General features: G+C 41.9%; 1 protein-coding gene across 1 annotated transcript in view; it reads left to right on the forward strand.

The window, feature by feature from the left end:
- Nucleotides 1-17,723, forward strand: part of LOC113487347 (protein spinster homolog 2) — a 144,829-nt gene that overhangs the window by 67,926 nt on the left and 59,180 nt on the right. The window contains exon 4 of the mRNA XM_026861865.1: nt 7,792-7,928. Coding sequence (XP_026717666.1) covers nt 7,792-7,928 — 137 coding nt within the window. The remainder of the gene's footprint in view (nt 1-7,791; nt 7,929-17,723) is intronic.

Raw genomic sequence — 17,723 nt, forward strand, 5'->3', positions numbered from 1 at the left:
GGAGTGCTGGTATGCTATGGACCATAGAAGTGAGGACTGTAGAGTGATCAGTTTTATAGAGTTTTTTATCAGTTTTATAGGCTTAGGTTTATAGAAAGTAGGCTGGAGACGTTGTTTGTCTTTCCTTTAAGTTTGTGTGGGAGGCGGTGTATATTATGGCCAGGTTTGTGTTCCCTGCAGTGCATCGTACCTGGGTCTGTCTTCTGGTCATGAACAGTAACGCTGCTGGCACATGCCTGTCTCAGCCCATCAGCAGCAATGCCAGAGTCAGCAGCTGTCAGCTCACTGGTTATAGTCACCTCTCACTGGTGATGACCAAACTGTCCTGTATCCTCCAAACAGCCCTTAAAATGGGCAATTCAGAAGACCAGAATAACAGTAGTTCGCATCTTACACCTGTGGTTTTACTTCCACTACTAGGCATGCAGCAGGACTTCCAGACGGATTTCTTGAGTTGGATATTTCATGGTTTGATTGGTATTTGAATGATTTTGTCTGTAAGCCTGATCAGTAAGGAACTGCCATGACCAACGGACTCTCATCTTTGCCAGTCTGTAGGCAGTGTGCTTGTGTAAGGGCTGTTTCCCTTTTTAGGGAGAGTTATTAGAGTTATTTCTTGTAGCTGTTGTCTTGGCATTTAGGATTGAAGAAAAATATTTCTTCATCCCTATACAGCAATGAACAGTGAGTGAAATATCTCTTACATCCATAACATCACATACTCTATGGATCGATGATGTACTGTACTATATATGGCAGTTTTGACAGCAGTTACTTATATTTGACCACAGTGGTTGCTCTTTGCCCAACACAGTTCCTCTCAGAGCTCAGGTGACATTAGTGTGTTATTGGACTGGTTTTCTGGCTATTCTTATCTGACGTTCTGTTTCCAAGGAGTGGATTTTCCAGAAATTCCCACTGAAGCAATTATTCTTGCTGGCTAAGTTGAACAAAGTAAGCCTTCAGGATATCCTTTGCTGGGAATATAAGGAATGTAACTCTTAGAAGAATTTGGTTTCTGCAGTGAGGAAAAGGGGTGCAATTATCAGTACTGACTTCTCAGGGCTGCATCTTTTGTATTGTTGAATCAACCACGAACTTGCCAGGAAAGCTGTGTTCAGGCCTTGTCTGTCTTCGTGTGTTTTTGTAACCAGGTTCTGACCCTGCCACAGCAAACGAAATCGAGTGGTATCGTACAACAGCCGCCTCCTCAGTGTAAATGTGTGTGTCAGCTGGGTGTGTATATAGTCATCCTAAACATGTTGTTTATTTTTTATATCAGTTTGCTCTAAGAAAAAAACTGGCACCTCATGGTGCAACATGCTCCCTATAAAGAAGACAAGATTGGAACTTGAATACTGATGAGAGGCATCTGCAGTGAGGGAAACTCAATCTAGAGTGGCCTGCCAAACAGAGAGATACTAGAGAAATGCAAAGTGTGTGAGCAATTAGGTCCACACCTTTTAAAGCACAGCTTTTCTCCTCACTAATTTGCTGAGGACGCAAGCACACGAGAATGAGGCATTTCTGAAATTCTCCATTTCATCTTGTACTGTGGTTTATTCTGGGAGAGCATTTCAGGCCATGTCCAATCCAAACATTTGTATACTTAAGTCCAATTGATTTGGTGTGTTCTCAAGCCTTTTTTTTTTTTTTTTTAAATTCTCCTGTGTTCATGCAGTCAGCATATGACAGCTTTGTGTGACATACGGAGCTGATGGTGTATTTCAGAGCTCTTTACACTTGCAAGAAACTTGTAGTCGGCATGATAGTTTGGAACCCAGTGATCTTGTGTTTTGCACTTGGCAAAATGCAGTAACATGACCCATCTGTTGGCTGTTGAATTAGAAATTAAATAAAACAAAGTCCATGCAGAGTGATGTAACAGCATACCTATAGTAGCGTTTGTGATAATGATGACTTGAAGGGTGATATTTTGTACAAGCAATTGTCTAGTAGGAATTCATCTCGATCAAAGGATGAATTTTTTAAATCACATTGCTGAGATTTCCCAGGGCCTTGGATCGCCCCATCATCAGATACCACTTTTACCTTGGTCACATCACCATGTTGTGTCTGAACAGTCAGGTTCAGTGGTTAAGTACCATGAAATGATCGCTGTTCTTGATCGGCTTTTATGGTGCTGTAAGAAAAAAATAACTTTTAATTGTGATTGTAGACATTCAAAAATACCTTTAACATAGATACAGTGCTGTAAAGAGGACACTGCTGAAGGTGGAATACCTGCATAGGTTCAAAACTTCTGTAGTTCATCCTGGTCAGGTCACTTCCCTGTGTCTTAATTTCCTTAGCCCTGAAGTAGAAATCAATGATGTTTAACTTCCTTTCTAAACTATCTCAAGCCTCACTGTGATCAAATGTGCTGTGTATATATGTGCTGAGTAGTACTATTATACCATAAAACTATAATGAAAAAAAAAAAAAAATCATTGCAGAAACATGTATTTGAAACAGAGGGCCTGGTTGGACTGTTGGTAGAGTCTCTATTCACCATTGCAGGTAGATGGAAGCTGGTCCCATCAGCAGCTTGAGAAACACGTGCGTTCACGCCCCTGGAGTAGAAATGGCTCAACCAAATCCTGGCCGGGCAGTGTCTCATGCAGAAAGAGCAGGATTGTCCTTGTACACACCCGTAAATTATCCCATCCAGAGTGAGTTGGGTGTTTAGGTGTTCTCATTGTTTGGAAATTTGTTGTTGGGAAAATATTAACAACCTCACAGCACATAGTTCTTTGCTGTGTCTAAGTTGATGGCCAGTCCCTCGAGGCAGAGGCTGTCTGGGTTTGCCTTCCACAGAGCCAAACACATTGTCAGCACTCAATTAGATATGTATATATGGTTTCATGCTGACTCAGAGCTCAAAGATAGCCACTATTTTTTTTTCTTGTTGAGCATCCCTGCATAGAGACAGCAAGCTATTTTTACCTGAACCTTTCTAGCATTATTCCTGATAGGAAAAAATAAACCCTGTGTGCTTGAAGTCAAAACTGAAAGAAGGGATCTTTTTCTGGAGGTGCCTGTGATCCTTTCAGCCTTCCAGTAACTGAGAAAATGCAGCCTCTGCATGTGCCTCTGTGTCAATGCCTCTCTTCCTCCTTGGTTATACTGTGTGGATGACAGAAGTCCCTCTCCGAGACACAAAGGATTGACCAGTCCCCACAAGAAAAGAGCAAATGAGACAGAGGCAACAGTGTCTTTGGAATCAAGGGGGAGAAAGCTGATGGGTCAGAGCTGTTTCAGGGAATGGTTGCAGTCAAGCTGGTAAATTTTTGTTTGGAGAGAAAGAAGAGAAAAATAAGAACAATGAAGTCTAGTTGCAGAAGGCAGGAGCTTTTTGTGACTATTAAATATAAAGTCTGTGGTTTCTCCCTCTCCACTAATCTCCTTTGCTTCCATTGTCTGGGGGTTTATTTACTTTTCCACTGAGTACCCAAACAGCTCTTGAGAGGAAAAAGTGTGGGCTGAATGGCAGCTCCCTGGCCATAATCCCTGAATGATGGCTCAAGCTCCAGTACATGAAGTAGGCAATAAAGTCTGGTGAGGACGCTTTCCTTCTCTGGTGTGTGTTTGGGTGGGAAGTGTAAGATTTTTATATTTTTTTTTAAGCTGCACATTTTTGTAATTCCAGCCATAGACAGAAAAAGCTGGGCAGTGCTGGCTGAGAAGGTGCTTGTGCACCTGTACAGGGTGGGACAGGCATTCAGAGGCAGAAATAGAGACCAAGCCGTCCTGTTTGGGCAATTACACTCTTCCTGCATTCTCACCGCAGTCGGCATTTCAGTGGCTAAGCCACAAAGGGAGGTATAAAGACAAATGTGATCTCCTTTTGAAAATACCTGTACTTAAAAGAACCTCCCTCCTGGTGTGGCATTCATTATGTGTCTGTTTATTCATCCTTTGCTCACATGATAATTTTCTCCTGCAGAAATTATCTCAGCTCCACCCAGTGCTGGGACTGAGCCACTTCTGGCACTGTTGGAGATCATTTCCCAAGAGAAACCAGCTGTGGAGCATACTCAGTGGCAACCCACATAGCTATACCTGCCCACAGCCCCTCTGAATGCCATCACTGCCTTTTCCATAGCTCATCCCAAATCCCAGTGGATTTCTAACTCTGCCCTGGCTTGCACTGTGTGTCTTCTCGAGAGCTGGTAATATTCTGAGATGGCTTTAAGTGTAAATGGGAAGAGGAGCTGTTGATTGGAAAGAGGCAAATGAAATGCCAGCCTCTGTCACAGCGCTCTCCTAATAAAAAAGATTTGTGGCAGTGTGGTGAGCCGAAGCTGCAGCTGCTGTGGTGTCACTTGGATATTAATTGGGGAGTGGGCGAATGCAAGGAGCAGAGAATGCTGTGGAAGAGGGGAGAGGAGCCAGACAGAAGAGGCTGGCACAAGGGCCAGGCTCTTTTACAGGAATGCACCCCTCTGCATTATGCTGCCAGCCACCTTTCTCTACAAATTAATCATGTTTCTGCCGCCCCTCTCCAACTGAACATGCTCGCAGTTTTCTGTCTTCTGGATAAGATCTCTCCTTCACAGCGTTTAGCTGTCGCAGAACTTTAACTCTTGGTCTAGAGTAACTGGGGTTTCTGTCCCACCTGGTAACACGCCCTAGATTCATCCACCTCTCTTCTGCCAACCCAGTGTGTTGTTCGGGAGTCTCGCCTGTCATTTGCAGGAGTAATTGCAAGCATTGATTCATGAGAAACGCCTGGAACAGGCAGATCCTTTTGACAGACCACACAGCCATCATATTCTGCATTTATTTGAGTCAATCAACGCTCTGATGCATATTTGGGTCATAAATACTCTGATATAAATTGCATTTCTTATTATGACAGCTGTGTTCCATTACCTATTATTTATTAGGTTCTGTTGTCCTTTCATTTTACACCTTGTGGAGCTGTCAAGTCAGCTGCTTACCAGTGACAAAGCTCACAGCTCAGTTTAGAATCTTTCAAAAATAAATTCTCTGAAGGGATTTGAGTAACAGCAGGATGTATGTTGTTGGAAAGGCATAGGACAATCTTTTTTTCATTTGTTTTATTGGAAAGAGGAGGTTTGTGCTTTTTGCCCTGTTTTTGCCCAGATTCCAGAATTAGTCTTTGCGTTTATGATCCAGAGGTCATTGAAGCTAATAATCCCACTGATTAATGAGAATTTTGGATCACACCCTCCCTGTCTCAAAGCTGAATTAATCAGGTTATTTGAAATGGTGGGATGCTGACTTGGATGTTTCTAATTTTCCCTTAGAAGCTTTTTAGCTTCATGTCTTTTTACATCATAAAAATGGCATAATACCTGATTCTGAGATGAATGAATTTCAGTGTCCTTCCAAGGGTAAGGTCAAATTGCAATGGGCACACTGCTCAGTAAGAATCAGAGTCATTTTCTACTTCTCATTCCCAATAAACAGTCACGTATCCTTTGTGCCAGGTTGCTGCACCAGCTTTGCAAGGTGCCAAGCACTTTGGTGTTAATTCAGGAAAGCACTTAATCATGGAATTGATGACTCTAAAATGCTTAATATAAGCATGTGCTTAAGTGCCTTGTTGGCTTGGGGCCTGTGCAGATGCACCCTTGCAGAATTTGTAAGCCACTCCTGGTCTGCTAGAGCCAAGTTCACTGGAGATCAAGGGTTTGGGGGATGTGCAGCTCCGGGAGCTGGACTGCGCTGCAGGGATGGGTGTTCAGGACAGAACCCCCTAATGTGGGGAAGAGAGGGTTTGCCCAGGCAGTCCCTGGGAGCCTGGGTCCGCGGAACAATGGGGCTCTTGGGCGACGCCAGGCACTGCGTGTGCCAGCTGAGAGGGAGCTGAGAGGGAGCCTAAGTGAGCCCGGTGCTGGAGGCAGAATGCCGCAGCCCTGCCTGGCAAAGCCGGGCTCTGTACCCCGGGCGTCCGTGCTGCAGGGCAGGGCCAGTGGCACTGCCCCATCTTCCCAAAGGTATCAGCCCCACGGTCTCACATGGGGACTGGTTTCCTGGCCATAGAGTGCTAAGCTGGGTTTCAGACTAGTTGTGTAGTTCCTCCGTAAAACGCAAGAAATGCAAACACTGCGTTAAGTGCTCGTAGTTTTATCCAACAGGTTTTGTTTGCACAAGGATTTTGGGGTAGATGCAGGGACTGAGTGTTCTGCCTATCAATAGGGTTTGTGTGCTAGCTTAACAGCAATATTGTTCATAGCATTACTATTGAAATATGCGTGACATAATGGTTTCATGTGCTTCTTTTCATGTCTTAACATTTCTGTATTATCTCAATTTATTTTACTCTAAATGTAAAAGGAGTAAATCTGTAATTCCCATCAAATATCACAGTGCAAAATTGATATACACACAGTCATATGGCTCACAAAAAAGAGATGCAAATGGATATGTATTATTTATAAAGCAGCTTTGGCATCTTAATATACTAAAAAAGAAGAGACATTTAGATCATTTCATAGTTCAGCATTCTGCATGTTTTTGACCTATTGTATATTATCATCCATGAAAAATGCATCGTTTGGGCCTTAACCACTTTAATTTTATGTGTGCATTCCAACCAAAGGGGTGTGTGTCCTCTGCTCTTACCTTTTTTTTTTTTTTTTTCCTATTCTATACAATTAAAAGTAGATGGCTGGGGTTAAACAATGCCAAAAGCTCACCCTTCCTTCCAAGAACTACCTGGTAATTAATGAGAGGCATAACTCTGTGACTGTAGAGGGATCTCCAGATATTCTAGCGTCCCACCCAAATCCTGGGTTTGCTGAACTCAAGGCAGTCAGTGAAAGTCAAAAAGTTCATACTGCGTGGCAGTAAAATCAATGTAGTTGCTTTCATCCAGATCTCTGTTGTGAACAGACAAAAGCCAGATATAAATCAGCTTAAAACTTGGCCATTTCTGCCAACTTCCAAATTAATCATGAATATAGTGTGAGTGCCTCATTTCAGGTGTTTTCAGTGGTGTCACTGGCCAGACCGTTTTGAGCTAGGCTGGAGGAGTGAACTCTGAAGTTGAGGAGATTTTGCGGAGGTTATTCTATCAAGAGCCTCATTCCTACATGACAGCAGGTCTTAGGTTAATGCGTTGGGTTTTTGTGGGGAGAAGCAGAGGGAGAGGTGAAGTTGTCTTTCAGATGAGGACGTTCCTGGCCTGTTAGGGCTTTGAAGGTTAAAACTCTTTCTTTTAATGAAACTGTTGCTCAGTGATGGGTTTAAATACAAGTTCAGTGCTGGTGAAAGGACCTAAGAGGAGACAGTAACCGCCTAATTACAGGGCTGGTGCCAGTAGGGTGACAGTAGTGTTTACTGGTTTTCCTCACTGTTTCATGGTTGCCTTAAAATACTGCTAGGAAGGATGAAAGAACTTAAGTTTCTATGGCCTGATCTCTGCTGCAAGAACCAAAAGGAGCCCTTGGCTTGCTTTCTGTTTGCTTGAAACTCCTTCCAACCTCCAATTCACCTTCTCAGTGATACTTAGGCAGAAGCTCTTAATTTATTCTGTCCTGGTTTTGCCCATCCCCAGATTCTGAGCTCACAGTGGACTGTGAGGGGCTGGTGCTTTCAAATGTAATACTTGTCTGAAGTTTCTCTGGGAATGAAAAATCTGTTTGATTAAGAAAACGCTGACTTCTGAAGCCTATCAGACTGCGCAACTTTATGTCAGGGCTGCCGAATGTCTAATTAAATGGAACTGCTCTCTAGAGGATTTGGCTTGCAGAAAATTAGTTTTCATGTTCTTGGCCTGATGTTTATTAAACGTTTCTTTCCTTTTTCTCTCCTTTGCAGTTTTCATCTGTAGTTTCATGGTTGCAGCGCCTATTTTTGGTTACCTTGGTGACCGTTTCAACAGAAAGATTATTCTCAGCTGTGGGATCTTCTTTTGGTCAGCTGTCACTTTTTCAAGCTCCTTCATCACTGAACAGGTAAGATCTTTGCAAAGGTACTTTTCAGGGTGTCCTGAAAAGATGGACAATATGTTCCGGAAAAAATCCCCACTCCCCATCTCTGTGTGCTCAAGGGGAATATATCCCTGTCGTGTGTATTTAATGTATAGCACGTTGCATTATCTGACCTTTTGTGGGTGAAGTGTGATCTGTGTAACAGTGTTTTCTTAACTGTGCAAGCTGTTATTCTTTGGTCATGCACACTCATAAAAAATAACAGGTGAAGCATATCTAGGCAAGAGTTTCTGTTGATATAAGGGCTTTGTTTTGAGGGAAATCCTAAAGAAACTTGAAAAGGCTTTAAAAAAGACTTGGGGAGAAAAAAAAAACATGGCTATGTAGTGGTTCTCTGGTCTTCCGATATGCAACAGAAGCCACTGGAGTTTGTTGGGAAGTCTGCTCGTGGCTTGTGGAATGACAGAATGCATCCAGCAGTGGCTTTACACATGCGCTTTGTTTCTTATCCAACAAAGGCAGTGAGGGTGGATGATAGCATAGAGATTAGATGTAGTTTCAGCTCCTTTAATGCTAGTTGATGAATATGTCTTGGGAACTGATGATGGAGTTGTCAGGCTCACTTAATTTTGTCAAGCTCTGCACAGCATCCCTCACCTGCTTTCAGGACAGCCGCATTACCCCGTTTTGAGGACTCCTCATTGCATTAATTCTCTTGCCTGTCAGAAGCACTTGGAGGAAACAATGATCTGGCAGTTTCTGGGGAAAAATATCCTCTTGTTTAAATCATATTATAGAGGAGGTTTAATTGCTGCAGGTGGCAACATTCCTGGAGAGACAAATCACAGCTCTTGGCATCGTCAGACTGATTTCCCCGAGGGAGGCAAGGGCATTCCTCATCCTTTCTGTCCAGCTGCGTTCCAGAGATTGCAGCATTGTGGTCACACCTAAAGAATGACAACCAGGGACTAAACCGCTCCGCCCTGCTCCCTCCTGCCCACACACATGCTCTGCAGTTTCTAATAAAAGAGAATTTCCACCTAAAGTGGGCAGTGGCAGTCACATGTCTGTCTGGCTTTTGTGTTGGATTGATTTTTGTTGCATTTCTAAAGAAAAATGCATATGGCCAAATGTAGAAGCCTTTAACTCAGTAAATTGTTCTGGTTTATAATTGGGCAGGAAGCATCCTTTCCAGAGAAAGTATATATCCCATCTAAAACCATCTAAAATGAAGAAGGTGTTTTGGTTTCCTTCCTTTTTTTTTTTTTTTTTAATTTGTCTTCATAACATTCTGCAAAAGCAGCAGTGATCAGAGCCCAAAGAGGGAAGCATTTTATGAGGAACCAGTTACTTGCTTATAAACATTTCTCATGTTATGAACACACATTCAGGCTCAGGTTCTCGTCGCTCTCTCTGCAAAAGACGTAGTCCCGTAGTTGCAAGTAGGGGAACACTGGAACTGGGCTGATGTAACTATATTTTTAAAGTTGATTTTCAGTTGAAGGATTGGGGGCGTATTAGCTGAAGTAGTTCAAGGATTAATATATGTGGTCATCAGTATACAGGAGCTCAGAGTGGAAGTGGCATATTTTTAGCCAAAGAGAGGGAGAATAATGTTTATAAAGCTGGAATATGTTTGGAATCCAAACCCCAATGTCTTGAAAGTCACAAGAAAGCCAAGATCAAAATACCCTGACCTGTGTTAATTCCTTCTGGATTTGCATCAGTACTAACTCTGTGCTCAAACTACAAGTTTGGACACAATCTCCTAAATACTGAGAAGAATCCCTTGTCCTGATTTTATTGTGTTCCTCAACTCTCCTGGAAGACTTATTTATTGAGCCAGAGGTCTCATGCCCAGCTCTTGTTATCTATTCCAGAAGATAATGGAAGATTTTGCAGCTGCTGTGTGGATGGGCTTTACCCAGGGGCTGCAGCAGTTGAGCAAGGTTATAAGAATAGTCCCAACTTCACAGGGTATCCCTACCACGTTGGCATCCTTTTAGGAGGCCTGATCTTTAATTGGGAAGTCATGCCACATTGAACAGGGTGAATTCCTGAAGTGCTTAATGAGAAAGAGTCAGAGAAGAGCTGATGCAGCTTTTTTTTCTGTATGCAGTGACTAAGCATTTTACGTGATCTTTCTCTTTTAGGTTTGGTCTGTTTGTCAGGGAGGAAGCCTAGGAGCTGAAATATGAAAAAACTCTTTGCTGGTACAAATAAAAGCAGTAGTAAGACTGCTGTAACTAGAGAAGTGCTCACATCCAGGTCAACATGAAAAGACAGGACTAGAAGGAGCAAGTTGGCACAGGCTGAGCCCACTGAGAAATTGTACAGAAAACTCCTTCATGTGGTGACAGCAAAAATACTGAACTAGAAGAGAAACAATAGCCATTCAGGAGAAATAGCAAACTGTGTCTTCAGGGATTGCCTTTCTTCAGATTTTGATAGTGTCTAGCGCCTCATTCATGCTATCGCTGTGTAATTAAATAGAGTACATCTCTGCATAGTTCAAATTTGGAGTGTAAATGGAGAGAGCTTAACAAAGATGGAAAGCAGCTACGCATCTGGTGGACTCTGAAGGCACCCAATTTGTAGGTTTTCAGCAGTGTATTGGTAATATTAGTTCCTGGCTAAAATTTGGACACTTGAAGGAAAGCAGTCAAAATGCTACAATTTGAGTGAATATCTAGATTATTTGTAATTTATTGTGCAAATAAGTATACAGAAAAGGACTTATTAATGCTTATCTGTGCTATTGTCAAGTTGTTCGGTAAAGAAATACCCAAGTGGCAAGAAAAGGACATGGAGTGAGAAAGTACCTCAGAGAGATGTATTTTGATCTGGAAAAAAGGATTGGAGCATGGTGAAACAGTCATCTAAGATACTATCTAAATGCTATTTCATCCTATTTGGGTTAAAAAGATAGTGACTGAAAACTGGCAGATAAAACAGAGAATTGGATATATATACCTTGTAGACATGTAGTCGCTAGAGAGCACTGCATTAAGGTTTGTAACAACTTATTAAAATATCCTCAGTTATTTGTTACCAAATGTCTTTGGGCTTTTAACATGGAATAATGATCATCAAATAAATGAAGACTGAATCTCTCCTCTGGTAGTAGCTACTAAACAACTAAATGATAGGGTCTCACAAGGAAAAAAGAAAACCAAGCCAAAATTTAAGGATAATTCCGTAATATATAGGAGGTGATAGTTACAGAAAAGAACAATGCATGAATTTCATGTACAGCAAAATAGAAAGAGGACAACTGGATACCTGAATGTTTGGTTACTGTTCATGAGGTCTTAAATTACATTTAAAACAAATTGAAATAAGAAACCCAAATAAATACGGTATCGGAGAATAATTCAATAAATACACCTGGTTTCATGGATAAAAATAGCTAATGATAAATTTAACTAAAGAAAATCATTGGAAGTAACAAGACTGAGATAATATTGAAAAGGTCACTTTTTATTCTGGCAAATAATATGATTTGGTAATTTATACTAGTGCACAATTTCTCTATAGAACGATAAGAAATGAGTCCTCCACTATGTTGTCTCTGGTACTTGCACATTTCTGCTCTATAACACTGTTTAGCACTTTCTAAAATAAAAGTTGCTTAAAACAACCATTAACAAACTTGTTCGTTAATCTGAAATTAGTTAAAGTTGATACATATTTAGACCTATCTCTAGATTAACTCCATTTATAGAAACTTCAATAAAGTATGTATATATCTTAATTTGTGTTTTTTAAGTACAAACACCTGCTTAGAAATTACCTCCCTTTATGCATGTCTTTTAATCAGTTCTGCACCTGTGGGTACACAGATTTTGGTACTTTCACCTGCAAACCCCTTTCTTTTGTTGCTTTTGGCTTTTGGCAAGCATTTGGAGGAAATGCTTGCTGGTTGTTCGTTCATGTTCTGTAATAAATCAGCAAAAAATAAGTGAGCCGCTCTGCAATATAAGGTCATATCACAAATAAATGCACTGAGCACACAATCTTCACGGAGTTTCTTTACCAGGATATATTTCTATCCACACAAAAAGCTAAATATGTGTCTGTCTTCCTCTCTATCAATATAAACCCTGATTTAATAAGTAACCAGTTTTTTCTCTAGGTAGCATTTTGATGAGCACAGTGCCTGATTGCCTGTGTTGTGGCTGATCATCTTGAGCTGGTTTATGGTCCAGATGTCACTGGAAAGAGTCTGTAATCCCAGTTGCACCGTGTCTCTCTTTCTGAACAGTTTCATGTGACGCAACTTGGTTATCGGGAGTGATCAGGCCACGTGCTGAGAGTTGCTTTCTGGCTGCGTGGATATCCACATCTATTAGTCATAATAATAGTTCTTACCGCTGACTGTTCTGGCCAGAAATTTGTCTTAGATGAAACCTTGCTTTTGGTGGTAGCCTTCCTGCCCCGCTCAGCACAAACTTCTAAGAGATCAGGACCGCTCTCCCTCGTGGGCAGACACCAGTATCTTAAAGCAAGAAAGAGCTTGGAGGTGGAAAGTTGCAGACTGTTCTCCAGTCTTGTGAAATACTGCTATTTCCCATGTAAATATCTCAAATACAGCATATTTCTGTGTAAAAGGGATGCTGGTTTAGAGATGAGCAAAGTATTCTGCTAAGTAGTTAGGCTCCACTATTCTGGGAGACCAAGTGTACCTAATAATCAACCAGACCAGGCTGTGGTAATGTGGGTTTGCTGTGAGACATCAGAGTTGCAGATGGCAGAAAGTTTGGAAACGGAAAAGCAAAGAATTAACAAGGTAAATCAGGACTGTGCTTTTGAATCGTCCAGTTCTTGATAGATGTTTCTGTTTAAATGTTGATATAACTGACATGATAAAACCTTTTTGCTCCCACTGCAAGTTAATCTGGATAGGTATTTCTACTAGTGCTTATTTTCTTTTCCTCTCCTTTTGATTTATCTCTGAAAGCGGAAGCAAATAGCCCACTGTGGAATTCCCGTTAGCCTGCAGTGCTTGCTGAAGTCCTGTCTTTCAGACTTGCCAGATGTATATTTATTTCCACAGCTTGTCTTTCAAGGAGTGCTAAAAGAGAAGCAACAAATTATGTGTAGTATGGAACAAATGGTTAGCTGGGTTAATTTTAAAAAATGTAAACATAAACCAACCCCACCCCCCTGCACATGATAAATTACTCCAAGCAAAAAAAAGCCTTTAGTCTTAAGTGCTCTGACAGAAGTTGTGTTATAAAACTTAGAGCTTCTGTTCCTTTGCTTCCACTGCGTGAGATAAATCCACAGTTTGAAGAACAGAAACAAACAAAACTAAAAGCCCCAAGCCATCGTTTTGTATGCAAGAAGGGTACAGAGTGTTATCTTTGAAGTCACCATGAATTATTGGAATGTTTATATCCCACTGTTCCATCCTATTATTTTTGAGCAAAACACTCTTTTAGAGAGAAAGCAAAAGAGATTCTCCCAGCAACTTAGTGAAGTCTGCTGAACATACATTCAATCCCTTCCCTCGGATGCAGCTCCTGTCAGTTCGTGTGCCTGTTACAGAAATTGGTGCTGGAACTAACATGGGGTGCTCATGGACAAAGGCTGTTAGTTGGCTCTGGTGTATTTTGCCAGCCTTTAATGTGGTACTGGAACCCTGCAGATGAGCATATGCCGTTGACATTTGGATTTCTGCATGCTTGCCCTTTTGCTAGACTTCTCAGGAAAAATGTAGTCCACTGCACACTCTCTTATCACAGAGGAAGAGATTAGGGTGGGTAATATACTGCAGTAGTGTTGCTGTGTTGCTATTCTATCTGCCAGCGGTGTCAACACTCAAATTACTAAGTGCTGCTATTATGACCATATGTATAATGCTGGTGTGATGCCACTCTGCACTACCTGGTAGGTACTCTCTTTGCCTCTGTTAAGATGAGACATGGCAATCTGTAGATCTCCTCCCCATCTATCAGGGCTCCCTCCTCACCACAGGAGAGCTGCTGTGCTGGGGGACTGGGGATCAGTGAGTGCCAGGTGAAGGAGGATGCTGTGGCGACTGGATTTAGGTGGCTTTGAAGTCCCAGAAGAGAGGGAAAGGATAAAGGCTGTCATCTCCGCTTTACACTGCAGAGTGAAATTCTTTACAGACCGATTTTGTCTCGCTTTCCCTCTTCCATATGTCTGAAAGCAGATGGTTTGAAGAAAGGTAATTCCCACAGCCCCCTTTAGACCTGCTTCCCCCATCAGCAGCCTGGTATGCACATGTCTGGCTTGCAGCGTGCTGGTGGTGGTATTGCCCATCAAGAGAAGAGATAAACCTGCCTCAAATCTGGTTATATGTACTTACACCTATACGGCTGCTGGAGATGGGGATGAGATCTCTAAAGGTGCAGCTCTTGGGAGGTAGGAGTTGTCAGGCTCCTGCAGAAGTTCTGCTGTGAGAAACTCCCTGTGTGTTTTCATGGCTACCTGACTCTCCAGCTAGGACTAGATCAAGACATAACAAAATCCATGCTCTCTGGACAAGGAAGTATGAGAGTTTCTATGGGAGTTGAAAGGCACCATTTCTTTGACACCTCTGCAGCAAGGAGGCACCTGCTGCTCCTCCCCAATGCTATTCACAGCACTCTTAAAAGTTCTGCTATCTTGCATTTTAAAAATAGGGATTATGTGAGGTGTACTATAGGAAAAAAAATACACTATTGCTTCTTCATTCAATAAAGAAACATTGTCTGAGCTGGTCTTGAGGTATTCTGAGCATCTGTCAAGTCTGCTAGCATCTTCAGCCCAGCTGATACCAAATACTGTATGGGAAACTGTTTTCATGTAAGAGCAACATAATTTCTTGCATGAACAAGTGTAATGAGCTGAATCTTGGGTCCTCATTGTTCCCTCAGATTTTGCTGACCTAGGGTAGAAGAGATGGGCAAAGATTTCTATAGATGAAATAGTTGCAGCTTGCTGAAATAGAGCGCAGAATTACTGTCATATATTTGTCTCCTAGCTGCTTTATATTCCTACTTCATCCCTTTCTACCTGTTCCTCTTCCAAGGGAAACAATAAATGAAAAACAGGCTAGGGTGTTCTCAGAGCATCAGCCCCAAAAAGCCAATCTATGAGAGGAGGAGGCTTTTCATAGGTATTATCAGAAATTGAAGTGCTGTATTTTCTGCACTGAGTGTTGGTTTTTTCCCTCCAGTATCTGCATCTATGTGTCTGTAAAGCATTTGGGAAGAGTTATTGAAAACACAGCTGGTGATGGCTTCCAGGAGAGAGACAAGTACAGTTCCAAAGCTTACTCAGAAAGCTTATTCATGTGATGATAAAAATGAACTTCAAGAAACTATCATAAGGAATATCTCTACTGTACATTGCATTTCCTGTCTGCAGTGTGTCTGGAACAGGATCAGTTCTGCTCTCCCCTCCGGGACCCAAGAGTAATCAAGGTGACACCCCCCAAGTCCCACCCTCCCGGGTAGGGTCAGCCTGGCAGTGTCCCCCACTGGAACTTCTCAAATCACCCTGGTCATATGCTCCTGCCTCCTGCCCTCTGCTACCTACTTTGGGGTCATTCATCAGTCTGATCACAGGCGATATCTGATTCAAACACTATGAATGCTGAAAGAAGAGGAGATGTTTCTATCACTGAGTGTCATCGCTCACCTGACCTGATGCATGCTGCTGCTGAGGCTTCTATTGCCAGTTCATTAAAATGAAGGCAGCGATTTGCACTGAAATGTCAGAACTGCTCCTCAGAGCTCAGGCATTTTCTAGAGCAGGTGCACAGAGGTTTGTGCTGGGAGAGTATCAAGAAATAGGCTCGAGGCTTAATGCTAATTTGCAGTGGTTCTCAGTGAGGGCTCCCTGTAATTGCCTACCCTTTTTTTAGAGAACCGTTGGTTATCTAGGTTACTGGAAGATGTTGAAATCTTTATCACAGGGTCTGTGATTGTGGTTCTGATTCAGCTCCTCCTTTGGAAGTCTGCGGGAACCTTTTGTGTGTCTTTGCGGTAATTGAGTCAGACCCTACATCTTTTTGAATCAATATGCTTACATTTGATGCTGTTTCATTGGATCATGAAAATGCCTGGAGACAACAGCTGGGGACCATGGCATCAGCATGAAGGATCGTTACAGGCCACAGACCTTTACAGCTTTGTCCCATTATTATGCAGAAACCTGAATTTATAGTCTTTAGGTTTAAGAGTAGGAAAGTTCAGCCGCTATGTCAGTTAATGGATGATTTGGAAGCAATACCTGCCTGTAACTATCAACCCGCCTGTCCTGCTTTTATTGTGCCTGGGCAGGAAATCTCACCTGAGTCAGTTATTTGCTGAGGAGGCAGAGGGAAGAAGGCATATTTATTTCATTGCCAGGCTGTATGTGTCTTGGAAGCATTCCTTCTTCTTCTGTTGTCTATTAAAATGTATATTCTCCTTGTACCACAGCAGAGGCCTAACCAAGAGCATGCTGATGGAACACAAAAAAGGTGTTTTATTGCCTCAACTCCGTCTTATTGAAAGTCTCTCTAATACTTTAGCATTATGCTTTATAAATAATTGTTGCAGCATCTTAAGCTCAGCCTCATTCAAAACATCCTAGGAATGGAAGAAATGAAAAATGCTTTTTGAATAATAGATTGGGATTGAATCAGATGGGGGTAAAATAATTTTTAAAAAAAGAAGAAAAAAAAAAAGTAGTAGCGCTGCATGTAAGTTCCCAAGCAGATGTTAAAAGATAGACCAAGGAATTATAAAATTTCCTATCAGCTTAATGTGATCCCTGCCATAGTGGTAGTGAACTGAGGAAAACAAGCCATTCCTGATGCAGTGCTCCACTGTTACATGCTGTGCTTCAGTGGTGGGGAAGCCTGGCTCAGTCAAGCGAGTTCAGAAGGCAAAGCAAGTCACTACTGCAGCGTCTGCATGCCACCATGTGATCCTGCTTCTTTGGAAATAAGCTTCCTGGGTAATTGTGTATTGAGGGTGTCGAGAGGATGCCAAGTTGGTGGTGTAGAACATGTCCCTTCATGCTTCGCTGGGATGTTCAAATATGGGTCTGGAGAAATGTTGCTGTTTAAGGATGTAAGCTGACATGTACTTAGCATGGATGTAAATGAAGCAGTTTATGGCTTGTGTTCTTGAGGTTTATGACTTGGAAAGAAGCATGATGCTTCAGGGGAGTTTGGTTAGTGATGCCTTACAGACAAAGAAAACAATCCATTCCACCCAGCTTTAGGCTCATTAGGAGGCTTGGAAACAAATTAAACTTTGTATTGACAGGGCCTTGGTGGTTCTTGAAGGCTGTGTATATTGTCCTGAAAAATAGGATTCAGGAGACAGGGAAAGCCTCTGGCTTGTGTTCAGATGGCAAAGTATGGATTTGAGCCTTTCTTTGATTGAGCTCTTGGTTGCCTGTGATACAAAAGCATCAGTCATACTATAGGAAACGTAAGTGCTTCTTCAGTGGCACAGAGTCTGTGGCCTCCTGGGTCATGCATAAAGGCTGAGAAAAGGACCTTTGTGTTCTGAGTAATGTGCAGATAGTGTGAAGATGGTAAATGTCTTACAGTACCAGGTGCTAAATTAGTCTTTTGAAGTGTTGACATTTCTTTTAAATGCATAAAGTTCACATGCTACACAAAACACTGCATTTGCAATTCAGATAACACTGAATTAGAGTACTAATCTCAAACCCATGTAATAGATTTTGAGCTGGAAATCCCTGGGAAAGGTGCTGATCATCATGTCTGAAAATATGATTGACAAAGTCTCATGAGAAGATAGTAATAAAACATGCAAATGCATTTAGTATAGTTAAATAGGACTGTCA

This window comes from Athene cunicularia, assembly GCF_003259725.1.
Source record: "Athene cunicularia isolate RWA chromosome 19 unlocalized genomic scaffold, athCun1 chr19_part1, whole genome shotgun sequence".
Taxonomy (NCBI): Eukaryota; Metazoa; Chordata; class Aves; order Strigiformes; family Strigidae; genus Athene; species Athene cunicularia.